Below are 19,205 nucleotides of genomic sequence, written 5' to 3'. Positions count from 1 at the left end.
AAACCAATAACTAATTAATATGAAATACATTACATTGTAATTAAATGACAAACTCAGTATCAACCAAACACAACCTAAAACAACAAAATATTAACAAACAAAATCTGAGACAATCGACTTAATCCCACAGTATTCTCCCGGAGTAGGAACCATAGTGCTCCGCCACAGGAGGCTAAATTGCCCGACCCTACCCACCTCTCCCTATTTCCAGTGGCAATCAATCAAAATTTCTCGACCCCATTGTCCTTGTGTCCCATCCCATTTTTCATTTCATCATCATTTCATATTCATTTTATCATCCATTTTATGTTCATCGCCTGAATATAACTGAAACATTGCTGCTCGGGCGTTAAACCCCAACAAACAAACAAACACACAAACTACATTCAACTGTTTTCTCAAAGAAATGATCTTTATATTTTTTAGATGATGATGGTGATGAGTCACTATAACAACCATGACAGCCACCAAAAGAAGTTCATTTCAAACACCAGAAGATGAAAGCAATGAAACTGAGATAGAGAAGTCATTTTCGAAGTCTGATGTTAACAAAGAAACATTATCTTCAGCTTCATGTATAGTATCAACAACCAGCCAGGAAACACAAAGACATACATGAATATTTGTAGGAATGGTCTTATAATATGTACATTGTAGATAAATAGAGATTTATTTTCATAACTAAGTCGCTGTCTTGTAGACCGAATTTACTTTGACCTTTTGTTATCAGTTCCGGAAAAAGTCAAAGGTTAAATCCAGGACATTAGAGTACACCAGAGAGAAAATGTTTGAAAATATTACAATGTAAGAGGTTACACAATTTACAATATTTTATTTATTACAGTCCTTTCTTTTTTTCTAAACGGTACATATATTTGAAATTCATCACTACAAGCTAGTTACTGCTTCTGCGGACTGTTTCTAAATAAGGAAAGTTCTTGAGTTTATCTTATCATAATCAACTGTAATTGTAGTTCTGGCTCTGTGTCAAATTTTCGCTGTTTTCGGATAGAGAGAACCTGTATCAGTTTTGCATTACACTTTATTGTTTGTGAAATATATGTATTGACAAAGCAGAGGCTATGACCACGGGATATGTTTTTCTCTTAGCAACGGCTTTTTCAGTCGGTAAGTACATTTCTTTTAGAACGACGGCATCGTCGTATCGGTAAATAAAGATTTAAACATTGTACTCCGTTAATTCGATTTCCGACAAGTGCTTTTGTGAATTTTGTAGATGTATCGTGGTACACTTTTATCCGTGTAGAAAGTACAATGTAAAAATATTAGGATACCACAAAAATCAAATCAAAGAGCGAGACTGCGTGCATAGTCATGGTAAATGGCTTCTTCACAATCTTTGCTATGCACGAGGCGGAGCAACCAGATATTACGCAACGATTTCATGTACGCTTATGAAACTGTCTCGTTACCATTTTAGTCTGAATAAACAGACCTAAACAACCACTCGTTTTCAAAGACGTCGAATTGAGAATGATGCCTGTATTAATTGCGTATCCAAAATTTTGTTTCTAAAATAGATGGGTGACAGGCTATTGTTGGCTATTTCGCGAAAACAATAGTAATAATTTTAAAGTTTAGATACGACTGATGTTTAGAGTATTTACATGAAATGCATAACAATCTCCACATTGACACTTACTTTGTTATCCACATGTGTATGTGTGTACTTCCTTTTACATATGTACTACAAACATGTGTAAATTTATTTTTCTATTGTCAATCAATACTTTTTTTATTTAGCATTTGAATTCGACATCATCTAATGCATGATTTACATGTACATGTATCTTAATCTAATTACTTGGATTATAATAAGCCGGTCCTACCTAGTTTATAAATTGATCATAAAACGTATAAACAATTCCACCAGTCCAGTCTAAGCAATTGTAACTTTAGAATTTGATCGGAAATACAACCGCAAAGAGTACCGACAATTTCATTCCTATTTTATGTATATAATTTTGGCTTGTGCGTCATGCCACGTGACCATGGAAATTCACGTGAATTAGTCCTTACATGTAACTTTAATTCAAAAGAAAAGAAAATTATTGTGTAACGATAGAAAACTAAAATCTTAAAAACGTAAAGCATTTATAACGAACATATACTAATCAATTGACGCTTTACTATTTATACAGAAAGTAGTATACGCATATTATAAGTTTGGTAATAACAAAAACTATAAAAAAAAAATACTACCTTATGACAAATAGGTCAAACTAATCATTATCAACAATCCTGCCTAATTCTAAGTTAAAACTGTGCGTAAGTTCTTTTTATGACTCAAGTGGTTGTAAGTCTAAGCCTTTCTGTGATAGCATGTGTAAATAAACTAAAAACATTTATGTATTATAATGTAGCCCAATGTCGCAGCTTTACAATGGTACCACTAAAGATGGGGTAATACTCAGGGTCTTGCGGTAAAATGAAAAAAAAATGTAGAAGTACCAATTATGATAATACTAAACAGAAAATACCTAATACGCCATTTTTTTTACTGAAGCATTGATACTCTATGGGTTTTGACGTTGTAAAATATGTCGATTTAAGCGATCATTCGGCGGGGTAAGGGTACATATTTTTTTTTAAATATTTTACCGCAAAACCCTACATTTCTTGGTACTATTGTAAAGCTGATACATTGGTCTACATGATAATACATACATTTGTCAGTTTACTTCTTTCTGTAAAAAGAAGTTCGCTGAATCAAAAACTTAAAAAAAATGATTTTTGCCTCAACTAGGTATTAAGAGTAGCCAAAAATTTTAAACTGCTTCATTTTATTTTTTGGCGACAAAGAGATTCGTGAATTGGACGTATAAGGGTACCTGAAAATTATTACTATTCCAGAATTGCAGGGTCAGAACAGACTACACAGGCAAAATTATTTCACATAATTTTCACATGAATTTCACGTGATTTTCACCTGAATTGAGCAAATAAACAGAGACAGAGTTAACGTGACATAATCAAGGGAACCAAGATTCTACCGGAACATACAAGAATTTAATCCAGGTATAAAGACCAGACATGGAACACAGACATACACAACAAAAAAACAAAATGACCAAAATAATACACACAAAGTAACAAAAGTAATGAGCAACTCGGACTCCACTAAAAACTTTGAGGATGGACCAGATGCACCGGTAGGGTTGAAATTGTTCCGGCACTGAAATAAACCTTGAATTGGTTGCAGAGATTTATCGGACCAGGTGCACCGGTATGATTGAAATTGTTCCGGCAATGAAATAAACCTTTAATTGGTTGCAGAGATTTATCGGGTGGACAGTTTTAGATTTATCTTTTTTTTTCAATGTAAAAATCACAAGATTTTTTCTAAGGACGATTGAGAGATATATTTCTAAGACAGAATATAAAAACTTTCTCCGGGGTAGAACAAATATTCTGATAAAAAGCTGTTAAAAATTACAAGTCTTTCTAAGAATCAGACAATTTGAAAAAAATCTGAAACATAACGATCTGACAATATAATTTCATTCAAAAATGGGTTTTTACTGAAATTACTATTTTATTTCTGCATTACTGGAGATGTGAAAAATTATTGAGGGTTCCGATAGTTTTCCGGTCCTTAAAAGCTCATTTGAAGTTCGTGTAAACATAACTATTGCCAAAATGATACGAAAAAAATGTTCTTTATACTTTGATTCTGATGGTACAAATTAAGTATCACTCCAGCTAAGAATCATGCAAAATGTGATACATGGCGGGAAAGCCTACATATTTTTATTTTTGATATTTTGTTTAAAATGTTTCAGTAAACAGAGATTAACATTTGGTTTTTCGTATAACCCGTGCTCATAGGAGATAAAAATTGTATAGAATGCGCGGTAGAATTCAAAATTAAGGGAGATAACTCTGTAAATGACACTCAAATACAATAGAATCTATTGGATTTTTAATGTTGATTATCTCCCAAGAGCAGGCAGATTTGAATGAATATTTACATATTTCAAAGTAAAGACCCATAAAACAACTTAATTACAAAAATAAAAATATTTAGCCTTTTTTAGGGTGCATCACATTTTCAGATTTTGCATGATTCTTACAAAGACTACTACTTAATCTGTCAAAAGATTTGGTTTTGAACACCATGTTTTACCTACAGCGTGATTCTAACAACGACTGATAGTTTTAAACGTTTCCTTTCTAGAAAATAAAGTTATACGGTATCGGTTGATCAATAATACATGTATTTCTAAGGTACTGTATTTCTGTCAAAATATCAGGAATCATTCTGAGGAGATATTTCAGCAATTGTTCTGTTGTAGAAAGAAAAGCAATTGACGAATTGCTGTTCTGAAATTCTTTTTGCTGACATTTAAGGAGGTAGAACTTGGGTAAGGGACACAACCCTTATAAATCATTGGAACGTTTGTAAGTTGTTGTTGCAAGTTATTTACATGTGTACTCAACAATAGATTGTTTAATTACTTAGAAAATTTAGAATTTTTGTGTAAGGAACAAGCTGGTTTTAGAAAAGGGTATAGCACTGTAGATAATATATTCAATCTTAAATGTTTAATAGATGTATATTTATTCCGAAGGAAAAAAGTTGTATTGTGCTTTTATTGATGACCGTAAAGCTTTCGACTCTGTAAATAGAATTATGTTATGGCAAAAATTACTACGTACATCTATTGATGGAAAAATACTAACTGTTATTCGAAACTTGTATAAGAATGCCAAATCATGTGCTAGAGAAGGTTCTATTTGTTCATATTTTTTTACTTCCAATATTGGAGTTAGACAAGGGGGAAATTTGTCACCCCTTTTGTTTTATATATTTCTAAATGATTTGGTTGATTTTATGTCACATTCTTACAATGGTCTCACTGATATTAGTAATATTGCACATTTGGTATTGGACGATTCAGAAATTGAGGTATACTTTAAATTATATCTATTGTTATATGCTGATGACACTGTAATATTAGCCGAATCTGCAGAAGGGGAATTACAATCTTCTCTGAATGCAATGTTTTTATATTGTCAGACTTGGAATTTAAAGATTAATGCTGAGAAAACCAAAGTTTTTTTGTAAGAATCGTAATGTTGAAAATACTAGATTTAATCTTAATAGTGAAGGATTGTCTTTTGTTGATGAATTTCAATGTTTAGGTATTAAATTTTCTAGAAAAGGGTGTTTTAAATCTAACAAAGACCGACTTGTACAACAAGCACGGAAAGCTATGTTCACCTATAGATATTTTACTACAAATGTTTGATTCAATGATCTCTCCCATTTTGATGTATGGAGATATGAAAATAATAATATTATTGAGAGATTGCATCTTGAATTTTGCAAATATATATTGAAAGTTAAAACATGTACACCAATATGTATGATATATGGTGAACTTGGTAGAATACCGATGTATACCCTTATTAGAGCAAGAATGATTGGTTTTTGGGAACGTATTATAAATGGTAAACATGAAAAAATTTCCTATACTATGTACAACATTTTATACAAGTTAGATAAAGAAAATGTGTATCACTCAAAGTGGTTAAACTGTATAAACCATGTTTTAATTAAGACTGGTAATATTCAGTTTTGGAATGATCAGAATGTAGATGTAAACTTTCATTTATCCAGTCATTATTTGACACTTTTGTTGAAAACTGGAAAGATCAAGTATATAATTCCTCTAAATGTTCTAATTATAGGATGTACATGTACAAGACAACTTTTGGTTTTGAAAATTATTTAACTGTATTCAGTGTTCTAGGATTCCTATTTCCCGTTGCCCGGGGCAAGTGAAATTTGGGTCAGGGAAAGTTAGGTACTTCGTTACACTTTCCCGAGGCAAGTTGAAAAATTCATATGCTGTAAGGATTTGTTTTGTTAGGAAAGCAGTCATTGACTATGGGAAAGTTTATTTTATATGAATTTTTCCCGAGGAAACCTCAATTTCTGAAAAATCCTAAAACACTGCAGTGTATTACCACAAGATTTATTGTATAACTTATGTCGACTCATATGTAGTTGTCATAAATTGCCAATTGAAACTGGCAGGTTCTTGGCCATTGATAGATCTGAACGAATATGTGATATTTGTAACAAACAAGAATTAGATGGTGAGTTTCATTATCTGTTAAATTGTACTTATTTTATTCAAGAAAGATGTAGATTCTTGCCAAAATACACAACTGCCAGTCCAAATACTATTAGCTATAGGAAGTTAATGAATTGTGAAGATAAATTTACTATAAAAGGCTTTGCCAAATTTATTAAGATAGTGATGTCTTTATTCAAATGATATTACCTTCATGTTGTGTTCATTCATTATGTTCAACATTGTTCATAATTGTATATATGTTTATTCCGTACTACCATGTGGAGCCTCTTAGTGAAATAAAAAAAGTTTCAAAAAAGAATTTTACATCAATCTCATGTAAGCATCAACGTAACTTGTATTGATTGCATTCTCTTTCAAATGAAAGCTTGAAAAGCTTTGGTGAAGTTGAATGTGATACAAACATATCACTGATTTCAAGAATTATGTCCCTTACCCTAGGTCTACCTTCTTAAGGAATGACTGCATGTTATATATTTTTCGGTCTATGAACAAATAACCTCAGTAACGTGTTGCACACTAAACAACATTCGTAGCAGGTCATTTTCAAGTGTGCATCACAGGTATTGAGATTATTTCAAATAGACTAAAAATATAACAGTCACTTATCAAAATTCCACGAGTAGATCATGAAAAAAGGTTGATGACGTCAAAATCACATTACATAATTTGGTCTATGAGATGATGGACATTTTTTTATCCAATCGAAAGAGTGCTACTTCTAAAATTTAAATTATTTTGAATCAATACTGGAATAGATCCTAAATAAAATCATACCTACAGATGTATAATGTATTGTACAGGAGGTAAAAACGAAGTTTCTTCTGCATTTTGTTCACAGAGAGGGGAGAAAATTGGGGGGGGGTGACTATACGGTGTTTTGCTTAAAATTCTAATTATGAATGTACACTGATTTAGTTGTCAGTTTAATAGTCAGGCAGGTTTTATATTAATAATAGTGATTTACCAAATAAAATTTGAGGAACTCTTATTCAAGATAGCAAAGACGACTTTATCAATTGGTCACATTGACCAATATTAAGAGGGAATCCATACAAAAACCAGGCAGTGGATGGTACAGGACAAATACAGATATTGTTTTAAAAAAAAACTTCATTCATTTCATATCACAACAGTACCCTATCTCAACGCTGAATGTTAGGTTTGATTAACATAAAGTACATAGAAAGCATTGAAATTCGTTGAAGAAAGGGATATTACTCTTTAATTTGAGCAAAATTTGGTTGCTTTTAGTAAACTTAAAATAATAATCGGTGCCATCGATTTAAAACAAAATTTTTAATAATTATGTGTCATACATACATTGTATGATGTATACATTACATTACAACAATAATATTAGTGTGATAAGATTTACCATGGGCCACCCATATCGTTAGACCTACCTGATGTTTATATGAGCAGTATTCTAAAGCATTTGTCGACAAAGAATCGGTACATATACGCTGATATACTAAACTAACTTACATTAGCATAATGAAAGAACTACATGTGTATGTCCGCATATAAAATTATATGATTCAGAAAAGTACCAACAGCAGTGTTTATGAACGAAAAAAATTGCTTTTGTTTCAGTCAACAGCGCATGTCAAATAAATTTTAATTGCCCATGTTTAACATGGCAAACCAGTGGATGTTTTAGCTGTCCTTGTATGAGTGAGTACGTCATAAAATCTTAAAAATATCTAGATCAAATCAAAATTCTTGTAGCAAGCTCAAATTATGAAACAGAATTTGAACTTTTGTGTCAACTTTAGAGTATACTTTTTGTACATGCACAATATATACTTTTGCGGGAATTTTAGTTTCGTTTTACTCCAAGGCCTTCTTTTTGAAATATTCTAAATATTTCGGATATTCTTAGCAAGGGGCTATTGTAAATCTCATTTGGATCCAAAATAGCAGTGTTTATATAGTCATATATCCGGGTTATCACTGAAATGGTAAAATCAATCAAATACATGAACACCGGTGTACATGTACGTGTGTACTAATGTCAGACTTTATTTTATCGAAAGTGTTGTACTGTGGCGCTTAAATGAAACTATACCCGCACGTGCTGGCCTTGACATTACAAATGTAGTCTCTGTACTGTGTACTTGTCCAATTACATGTAAGCTTAAATATGAATATTTCAGATCAGCAGCAGAAAGTAGCAGTAACCCAAGCCCCAGTAGTAACGACAGGGCAACAAAATGGACAATTAGCCAATCCACAAATAGGTCAACAAAGCTTATCCAACTTTGGATTAATGTTCCCTAACTTCAAACCAGGCATTGACCCAAATACCAATACTAATCTAGGCGCACAGGGGACACCGTCTTTCAATTTTAAACCAGGAGTTTTTCCAGGAGGCGGAGGAAACATTCCCACTGCAACAAATGCCCCTGTTACACAAAATCCGCCCACATTTACTCAATCAGCCCAACAAGGGCCAATAACTCAGGCACCAATACAAGTGTCGATAACACAAGCAATCCAACAGGGGTTAAATACCAAAGTACCCCAACAGATTTCGATAACTCAAGCCGTCCAACAGGGAGCAATTACGTTAGTTCAAAAGTCAGGAAATAGTACAGGTACTCAATCAGGAAACCCACAAACATCTGGATCTGGATCTGGGAAGTGTAAGTTAATATTTATGCTTCGAGTCACATTTTGTTTGTAACAGCACGCAATAGCAGGCAATTCATGTGCTACAATGTAGCTCTTGGTATATTTTTTTCTCTATAACTTTTACACGCTTTGAGACGTTTAGGTTTCCCACATGCACGACATCTTAACGCACGGAAAACGCTCACCAAACGCACGATAAGCGAATGCCCCCAGTACTATTGTTTTCCATGAACATAGTTATTTTTTTTCCTTTCTTCATTAACTGCATAAACATTTTTCATCGTTCGTCTATGGTGTGTTTAAACATGACGTTTCTAGGAGTGTGAACCTGTTTCATTTGTTTATATTATAAAAATATTATTTTGTGAGTTTCTAGGCAATATCAAAAAGAAAATACATTAAATGTTTAACCGTACAATGTATCTTTTAAATGACTGACATGAATAACAAAGCGTAAAGACATTAAGGACCCCCCCTTTACAAAAAAAAAAAAAAAAAACAACAAAGCATGAATTTCATGAAAAATTGTGCCCCGGAGAGTCCTCTTCATTTTTGATTACCCGCGGCAATGAAGGTCTAAATTGAGGTGCATTTGTACATGTACCTGTATAAATATTGAATCCTTGTCGATTCTACCGTACTCATTTTCCATTCAAAGAAACACGGAAGTCGTTCTCGAAGTGTCACGTTTTTTTTATCAAAAACGTGGAGCCGAGCCCGAAAGTACATGTAACAAAACGCAGCGCGAAGAAGATACTTTAACGAGTCCCAATTTGTCAATGTTGTTATTCCATTCTACTATCATTAATATCAAATCATTCATTGTACATTGTATATATCAATTATTTGTTTAATTTTGTTAACATTTATGTGTATGCCAATTTAATTGTTTTTACTAGATAATTTATGTATGAGGCAGGTGTAAATTATAAGAAAACCAATGTATTGCATGTGCATGTAACTGGGTGGCCTAACCGACAAATACAAAATGTAAATATACGATTTATTTTCATGTGGGTCTCGTCATATGAGACTTAGGAAGATTTGTCTACGACTAGGTCGAGTTTCCCATATTTTCATCTTCTGTATTTGCGAAGCATGTCACATTCTGTTAAGGCTGTGATCATATCCTCAGTGATTCTATAGTCGTAGGTTAAACTCGTTAATATTACGATAATATACCAGAAGGAAGTTGTATTTTGCAGTATGTCCTCCATCACCGGTAAATTGTCCTCAGGGTATAAAAACTGATTCCCAAGGATGCCAGATCTGCGACACAAGTCTTAATGGTGGACCTGGAAGTAAACAAAGTAAGAAAAGATTACTTCATGAATTTTTAGGGTAAGGGGCATAACTCTTGAAATCAGTGATATGCTTGTATCATATTGAATCTCACCTAAGCCTACAAACTTTGAAATTCAGTTGAAACAGAATGAAATCAGTCCATGTTACTTTGATGCTTATACGAGATTGGTGTAAAATACTGAATACAAACGTTCCAATGATTTGTAAGAGTTGTGTCCCTTACCCTAGGCCTACCTTTTTTAGTTCAAAGGAAAGAACGAAATTAACTAGAACGATCATAGAATTGTAATTAAGTACATCAGGTACATACATGTATCTTCCGACTTGTACAGGAAGTTGACATCTAACAGATTCCAAAATCGCTTACAATGTATGCCCCTTGAATATAAAGCTCCACACCAAATTATCAATTAATCCATTGACTAGGAGCCGAGATTCTTATGACGAAAACTATCTCCCCATTTACATTGTTTAGGCCTATGGTACCATAATTTCCGTACATACATGTACATTTAAGTCATGACCAATTTCTAAAAATACTTGATACACAATTTGATGACAACAAGCGTCTACAGATGTGAATTATCGATTTCAACTTGCATTAATTAGACGTTTCGAATACAGTCGTCTTTAGTAGAAAAAGGAACTGATACATGCGTATGCTGAAAAGCAATATACAGTACTGTATGCACCATCGTATATGTATAACCTTTATAAAAAATGGTAAGTACTGAGGTCACCGAAAGGACTTCAATAAGTGTACACACACCTTCAAGTAAGTTCTGAAAGGCTCGACAACAAAAGTAATAAAAATCCACGGTTATAGAACGACACTAATCCACATTAATGAACAATAGTCAGAAACTAGATGAGTTACGAAAAACACCTTACCAGTGCATTAAACGTATGTCTCCCAGTTAAAAATAGGACAGGATCACATGCTCCTAGCAAAGTTTTTGATTTGTTGCCTTTCCCATGAGTGGCGGAGTTGTCTGTACTCAATAACGACCTCGTTGATGATGCAACGTCATGTTATTATAGGTATTTCACGGCTAAGAGAATACATATGTATGAGAGACTTCCGGCCTGGAACACCAAACATGCATCTGCGTCAGATGTTCAAATACTAAATAATCATTCGGAATTACGCACCAGCGATTTAAGAAATTCACATTTAGGCCCTCTACATATAAAATTAAACAACACCGATTTTTTTTCCCTTTCAGTTATTTTATTCAAATTCAAACCACAACTTCAGTAATTATTTAAGTATCTGTTTTCAATGGAGCCAGGCAAATATACAAAACCGTTAAAAAATGGATCTTTGATAAAACAAAAAATTGTGATGCAGACCCAAGACACAAATAGTACTTAATTGAATGAATAATCCTTGTCTCAGTAAAAATTCCTCAATTCCTGAATCATCTCATTGCTGACGCTTCAGTATTTTTTGCCGATATTTACTCAGCCTATTTAGTGATGGCCTTCATACATTTTAGTGTGTAATTTTGTTACATACCATACATTATAGTTTTCATTGAAACCATGTTTTTCTGATGCATCCATGTGTGTGATATTGCACGTTTGGCGTTTCGATTGCAAGTGACAATGCACGGTTGTTTACTACCAAAAAATTATGTAACAAAATTCAGAGGCCATATTAATTTGGTAAATTCTCAGATAGATATTTGCCTAAAAAAGCATTAAAAAAACTATAAAAAGTTGTCTTTGCTTGATTTGACCTCAATTATAATTTGAATGTGCACAAAATTAGATGTTTTAAAAATCAAAATGAAGAGAATCTTAGTTGGACAGTCTTAACATTTTTTCAAAGTAATGTAATAAAAAAATTACGTCAACTCAGCACACCCAATGTATACATTGTGTTCTATGGAACCTTTAAAAGAGATATCAACCTCGGTCGTTCGCCTCCTTCTATATATTATTAAATAAAACATGATATCGCATCCTCTGAGATGTCAAAACTGTAACACTATTGACATGATTATTTGAGTTTCTTGACAAAGTCATCGGTACAAAAAACAATATAAAATCTGTGTCATTTTTTAAAGTAAAAACTGCTCATTTTCCACAAAAACAATTCAAATGCATGTTCCTACATTATAAAGTTCTTTTGTTATTGTCTTCGTTTTGTTTTCAGTATACATTGGAAGTGGACAAGGGGGTACGAATTGCCCGAAGCTCGACTGGGCAAAATGTCCTTTCAAAATGTGCTTGGATCCATCGAGTGGCTGTCCAACATGCGATTGTAAAAGAGGTACACATTTTTCGTTTTCGTCTTTCATGGGTTTGTGAGAACAAAATTGTAGCTTAGACCGTCCGTCTACCTTTTAGTCTATAATTTCTATGAAGATGTCTCAGGTCATCATGAAAAAAATGTTACACATAAAAGCGGACAAGTAAATATTAATGTGATCATAATTAATAAGGGAGTTAACATTGTCGCTTTGAGACGATGTATTTTCAAGTTTGAATTTAATACAGTTACACTAATATCTTGAGCTTACAAATATATAAAATTTAACAGTTTTTGTTCTACGTGTTTAAATGGTGGGTCCAGATGGGTTCCCCCTTTTGGAAAGTTTCTTAGTTTCGTACATTGTTTTGGATATATTGGATGCTGAATCCTAGAATGTCCATTTCTGACCCAACTCGCTAGACCCGCCGCCGTGTAATACATTTACTTCTGTAAGCCAAGAATAGCAATGACGATGGTTGTGATCTCCAGTAAGCTTCAACAACGATATATGTACGTTTGGAAATAGAATGTTAGTTTTCTAAACTCCTTTTATTTTCTATATTTATTTCAATATAGGTGATGTCAGCACTAAATCGCCAACATTGTCAGCCGGTCTTTTGGTGTTAAATACACAACGACCCGTTTCATCAACTACGTCATCTCAGTCAAACCCACAACAACCTGTCACACAGTCAACTGCAACTCCATCAAATTCACAACAACCCGTCACATCAGCAAAGGCATCGCAATCAAACTCACAGCAACCCGTCACATCAGTAATTGTTTCACCAACAAATCCACAACAATCCACCACACAATCAACCACAACTCAATCAAACTCTCAACAACCCGTCACACGAGCAACTGCATCCCTATCAAGCTCACAGCAACCCGTCACATCAGCAATTGTTACACCGACAAATCCACAACAATCGGGCATACGATCAACAGCAACTCCATCAAAATCACAGCAACCCGTCACATCAGCAATTGTTACACCAACAAATCCAAAACAATCTGTCACACAATCAACCGCAACTCCACCAAACTCTCAACAACCCGTCACACCTGCAATTGCATCCCAATCATACTCACAGCAACCCGTGACTTCAGCAACTGTTACATCAACAAATCCACAACAATCCATCACACAATCAACCGCAACTTCACCAAACTCTCAACAACCCGTCACACCAGCAACTGCATCCCAATCAAACTCACAGCTACCCGTGACTTCACCAATTGTTACACCAACAAGTCGACAACAATCGGGCATACAATCAACAGCAACTCCATCAAAATCACAGCAACTCGTCACATCTGCAATTGTAACACCAACAAATCCACAACAATTCGTCACAAAATCAACAGCAACTTCGTCAAACTCACAAAAACCCGTTTCATCATCAACTGTTACACAAACAAATCCACAGCAATCGGTCACCAAAACTATAGCAACTCCATCAAACTCACAAAAACCCGTCACATCAACATCTGCAACCCCATTCAATCCACAACAACCCGTCACAAAATCAACAGCAACCCTATTCAATTCACAACTAACGAGTCTGGCGAATCCCACGGCGAGTAGTAGTAAACTGGCAACCCCTTTACAGACAGCAAAACTAAGTTACAAACCAATTGTTCTTTCCACGTTCCAGTATGTTTCTACTTCTACGCAGAATGCGCCGACGACCGCACAAGTTACAAATGTCAATACAACAGCACCAGTGAAAGGCATATCGACCATAGCTGCAGTAACAAAAATCCCGACGATAGCCAAAAATACAAGCAAATCAACTAAAGTTACAAACGTACGTACGACAGCAAAAGTTAAAATAGTTAAGACAACAGCACCAGTTATAAATGTACCGACAACATTACAAGTAACAAAAGTACCGACGACGACAAAAACTACACCGAAACAAAAAAATACATTACAGGTAAACGTTTCGACGCCGTTATCAGTTACAAACAAGCTGACGACAGCACCAGACACAAAAGTTCCAACCTCGGCACTATTTTCAAACAAACCGACGATAACGCCAGTTTTAAATATTTCGACGACAATAACAATTTCCAAAAATCTAATCACAGCCTCAACTTCAAAGAAAGGTAAACTTATTAAAGCGAAGTACTCATCAATATCAACGCGTGTTAAGCATCACTTATGTTTATATATCCATTTATTATAAGTAATGATGTTTTCATAAATTCTATAGAAATTAAACTCAACACAATTTTATTGAAAATAATGCATAACAAATCGAAAATCCTCTGTATTTGGACTGAAGTTACTTAGCATTTCTGTTATTATTTTTTTATATACAAAGCTGTAACATGTAGCATTTTTAAAGACTCGGATAACATTAGAGAGAAATTTGGAGTCCAATGGATTCAAATAAGCGAAAAGCATTCATATGATAGTAATACATACTTATGGTCTTTTTATTTAGCGAAACAACTTCAGACATCACCAGTGGGAAAGAAAACTACAACAAGTGACAAGAAAATGACATCAGATAAGCGAACAACGTCAAAACCCACAAAACCAAGCATACTTCCTACAACAATTTCACTGACAACGATGAAAAATAGCACAGTTTCAGCAACACCAATAACTGTTTTATCAAAAAAACCTGTTTCAACAGTACCTGCTGGACATATAATATTAACAACAATAAATAATATATCAACAATAACGTTGCAAACAACAATATTGAGTACATCGACCATACCAACCACAACAATGCAAACAAGGACAAGAACAACAACATTGCCTCCAACAACCAAATCCACAATGTTGCCATCAACAATATCAACGACACAACATTTTCCAACAGCCATACCAACAACGACACCATCAAGATTGCCTACGAAGACTACACCTAAAAAAACTACAACATTTCAGAAAACGCCAACACAAATAACGTTGCCGACAACACCAACAGCAACATCGGCTACAACGATTAGATCGACCAAAACATTGCTTACAACGGCAACATCTACCACAACGTTGCCAACAACAACTACATATAACACAACATTTCCTAAAACAACAATGCCTACAACAACTAGGCCATTAACATTGCCAACAACGGCCAAACCCACAACATTGCCTACAATTACTACACAAAAAATAGCATTGCCTAATACGACTACACCTACCAAAACAACAATGACTACAACAACTATACCTACAACAACCTTGCCTACAACAATTACTCAGACCACAACATTGCCTACATCAACTAAACCTACCACAACATTGCCTACAACAACTACACAGACCATAACATTGCCTACAACGACTAAACCTATCACAACCTTGCCTACAACAACTAAACCTACCACAACATTGCCTACAACAACTGCACCTACCACAGCATTGCCTACAACGCCTACACAGACCACAACATTGCCTTTAACGACAATACTAAGCACAAAATTGCCTACAACGACAATTTCAACAAGAACATTGCCTACAACGGCTACATTTCTCACTACAATACCTACAACGGTTACATTTCCCACTACAATGTCTACAACAACTACACAAACCACATCATTGCCTACATTAACCACAATATTGCCTACCAATACATCAACCACAACAATGCCTTCACCGACTAAACCTACCACAACTTTGCAAACAGGAATGCCTACTACGACCACACCAACCACATTGCCAGCAACGACAAGATCCTCATCATTGCCTACAACGACTACATACTCGACAACGTTGCCAACAACAATAAAACAAACTACAACAGTGCCTACAACTACAACATTGCCGACTATGCCTTCAACAAATACACCAACCACAACATTGCTGACAACAACACCAACCACACCAATGCTTACAACGACTACACCAACTACATTGCCAGCAACGACCAAACCCACATCATTGCCGACAACAACGACCAAACCCACATCATTACCGACAAAAACACCATTCACAACATTGCCAACAACTACACCAACCACAACATTGTCTACAACGACTAAACCTACAATATTACCTGCAACTTTAATGCCGACAACTTTGCCCACAACAACCAGAACTACAACAGTACCTACAACGACGCTGACTACAACACTCTTACAGACAACAACCGAAAGACTGACTACAACAACTACTACGGCTGCTGGGGGCAAGTAATCTTTAACTATATTGACAACCTAATTAAATTTAGAGCTGCTAAATTGAAATAAAATGGTATTATCAAGGGATCGATTTAGTAACATAAAAAAATGTATCTTCCTTTATTTAATATTCATCAAACCATAAACGTCTATCATTTTATTTCCTTTATTACATATGCATTTCGTTTTATCAATTTCAATAATTTCAATTTCTGGTGTACTTAGTAAGGTAAAACAACTCAAAATATGTTCCATCATATTCTCGTAGATACATTGGCAACCATACCGATGTTAATTGTATAAACCTTCATGATTCAACCCACCATTTCCATCTGTAATGCTTGCACTAAGAGGGACCATACTTTCATATTGCCTGCCGTTAAATGGACTTCCCTTTTTGACCATTCCTTTTGACAATTGCCTAGAGTAAATCAGTGCGGTAATTTTTTATTACTTTTTATTGCTCACTTCCATACTTATTTATCCCAATCCATACATGCAGCTGAAGGTTTTGACTACATCTAACAAATAATCAAATTCTTGATGAGGTGATACATGTAGAAAAGTTTGTTGATTCGCGTCCTTAGGCTATTCACAAATTAAATTGCCATTATTAAAACATATTTAAAGAGGTAGACCTAGGGTAAGGTACATAAGTCTTGAAATCGGTGATATGTTTGTATCACATTCAATTTCACCAAAGCCTTTCATTTGAAATAGAATGAAATCAGTCCAAGTCACTTTGATGTTTACATAAGATTGATGTAAAATGCTGAGTGTAAACGTTCCAATGATTTGTAAGAGTTGTGTCCTTTACCCTAGGTCTACTTCCTTAAATAAACATCACGTGAATTAAAGTAAGCAGCCATTGGTTTTATAGGTTGTCCTGCATTTGCGGCGAACTGTCCACAACAATGCACCAACTACGACTTCAATTTCTGTATGATCTGTGACTATTCTATATGTAATGGTGAGTACTTACCACTGGTCTAAATTATGTACATTGTAGGTATGTGTACAAAATATTGGCTAAAATACCGAAGCGTCGGCAATGGGAGAATTTAAATACTGGGAGTGACATCAGTTGCTTCGGAAGGATAAACGGCACCCGTCAATGTGATTCGGTAATAGTCTAGTAACAATAATGCACCCCTTCGACACGAGTCACAAAGGGGTCCGTCCTATCAAATAAAATTTACAATTGGGCGTTATCATTCAATTCAACAAAGCTTCATGATGTAAATTGTATTTGTCAACGTACTAGAATTATGATTTGTTCATGTTCACGGCTAACATCAAATGAACAATGTGTGTCTTTTGAATTTCCAATATAGGAAACAATAAATAGCGATTTATAGTTCGTAATATGAATTCCGCTGCTATGTTTTCTTGCTTATTCGTCAACCGCGGAAATACTACGTAAATGTACGTTTTAAATGTCTACGCCACAGACCCACTGGTTTGACAATAGTACAAATGTATACCTCCACTCAACAAGTGGCTGCTATATTGGTATCAATTTGTTCGTCCGCCATTTTTTCTCACAAAAAAACTGGTCTCCCACTGGACAGATTGACTTCAGATTTGGTACGTGGCTTTATATGGATTGGGGATACGTTGTATATGTAATTGATGTTGGTTGCTGTTGAATATCATCTTTCTGTACAAGTACATGTAGGGGTATACATGTACTTGTACCTGCATGTAGCTCGACAACGCGTGTACTTTGTGTTTAGACTTATTTGTCTCGTTACTACAAATGAAAGTTCTTCAATATACTTTAAAATTTTATTTCTTTACAGTGACGCCGGGTAAATCCTCTTCCGGTCCAACCTGCCCGCCCATGTTTTGTATATTACCATGTAACGGACAATACAAGAAGGATGAAAATAACTGTGATAGATGTGAATGTGCAAATTAAAATCATTTTTACGTATTCGTTTTTTGTATTTGTTTTACGTATTTGAGTAAATGTATATAGAGGCCACCATTTAGCTGTACCCGTGTATAATGTTGTTTTGGGTGAACAGCAGCCTCCCCTGTGGTGTGAGGGTTTCCTCGTCGTTCACTGAAGACCCACGAATGGTTTAAAGCTGACATTTATCACCCTGGTGGCTTGTTGTCTCTTTGAAATATGCACCATATCCATTCTCGTTACACTGAATATCTACATGTAAGTTTTGAAAAAAAAAAGAAAAGGGGTGTTTCATGCATGTCAAAAACTCACCAAAGTCACTTTAATTTCAAACGCAGAGACAGTTACAATATATACGGACATCATGCATGTATCTAATCTTGTTTTGACATTTGGTTTTACTTTTGAATTGCCCATTTGCTATTGTTACGTTGTATGTATGATTTTAGTTACTTCTTTGTTGTGTATGTCTGTTTTCCTTGACTGGTCTTTGTCCCTGGATTACATTCTTTTGATTACCCTATAACCTTGGTTCCCTTAACAAAATCAACCAGTATGTACACAACTTTAAATAAGCTCTGAAAGGTCACGACAATAAAAGGAAATAAATTCAACAGTAACAGAACGATGAGAATTTTTAAAAACTAAAAATAATAACTAATATACATATAACGACAAAAAGACACATTAATGACCAAACAAAATTTCACCTACTTACTTCAGTATATCTTGATGAAAAATAGTGTCACGTGACCACATATGGGCTATTACAACCACATCGCGAATCGTGATATAGCACAAAGGTTAATATAGA

The 19,205-nt window shown here is 34.6% G+C and overlaps 1 protein-coding gene across 1 annotated transcript; it reads left to right on the top strand.

Annotated features, from left to right (window-relative positions):
• Positions 1–457: 457 nt before the first annotated feature.
• LOC148597065 (uncharacterized) lies at positions 458–16,492 on the top strand. The gene is made up of 7 exons (XM_088562989.1): positions 458–575; positions 7,722–7,802; positions 8,285–8,773; positions 9,968–10,072; positions 12,229–12,345; positions 12,904–14,442; positions 14,784–16,492. The coding sequence occupies exons 1-7, from the start codon at positions 458–460 to the stop codon at positions 16,490–16,492; spliced, it is 4,158 nt and encodes a 1,385-aa protein (XP_088419115.1).
• The last annotated feature ends 2,713 nt before the right edge of the window (positions 16,493–19,205 follow it).

The sequence above is a fragment of the Perna viridis genome, chromosome 15 (genome assembly GCF_037379345.1).
Source record: "Perna viridis isolate PV_CMFRI_1.1 ecotype Kerala chromosome 15, ASM3737934v1, whole genome shotgun sequence".
NCBI lineage: Eukaryota > Metazoa > Mollusca > Bivalvia > Mytilida > Mytilidae > Perna > Perna viridis.
This window is presented reverse-complemented; position numbering and strand designations above follow the sequence as displayed.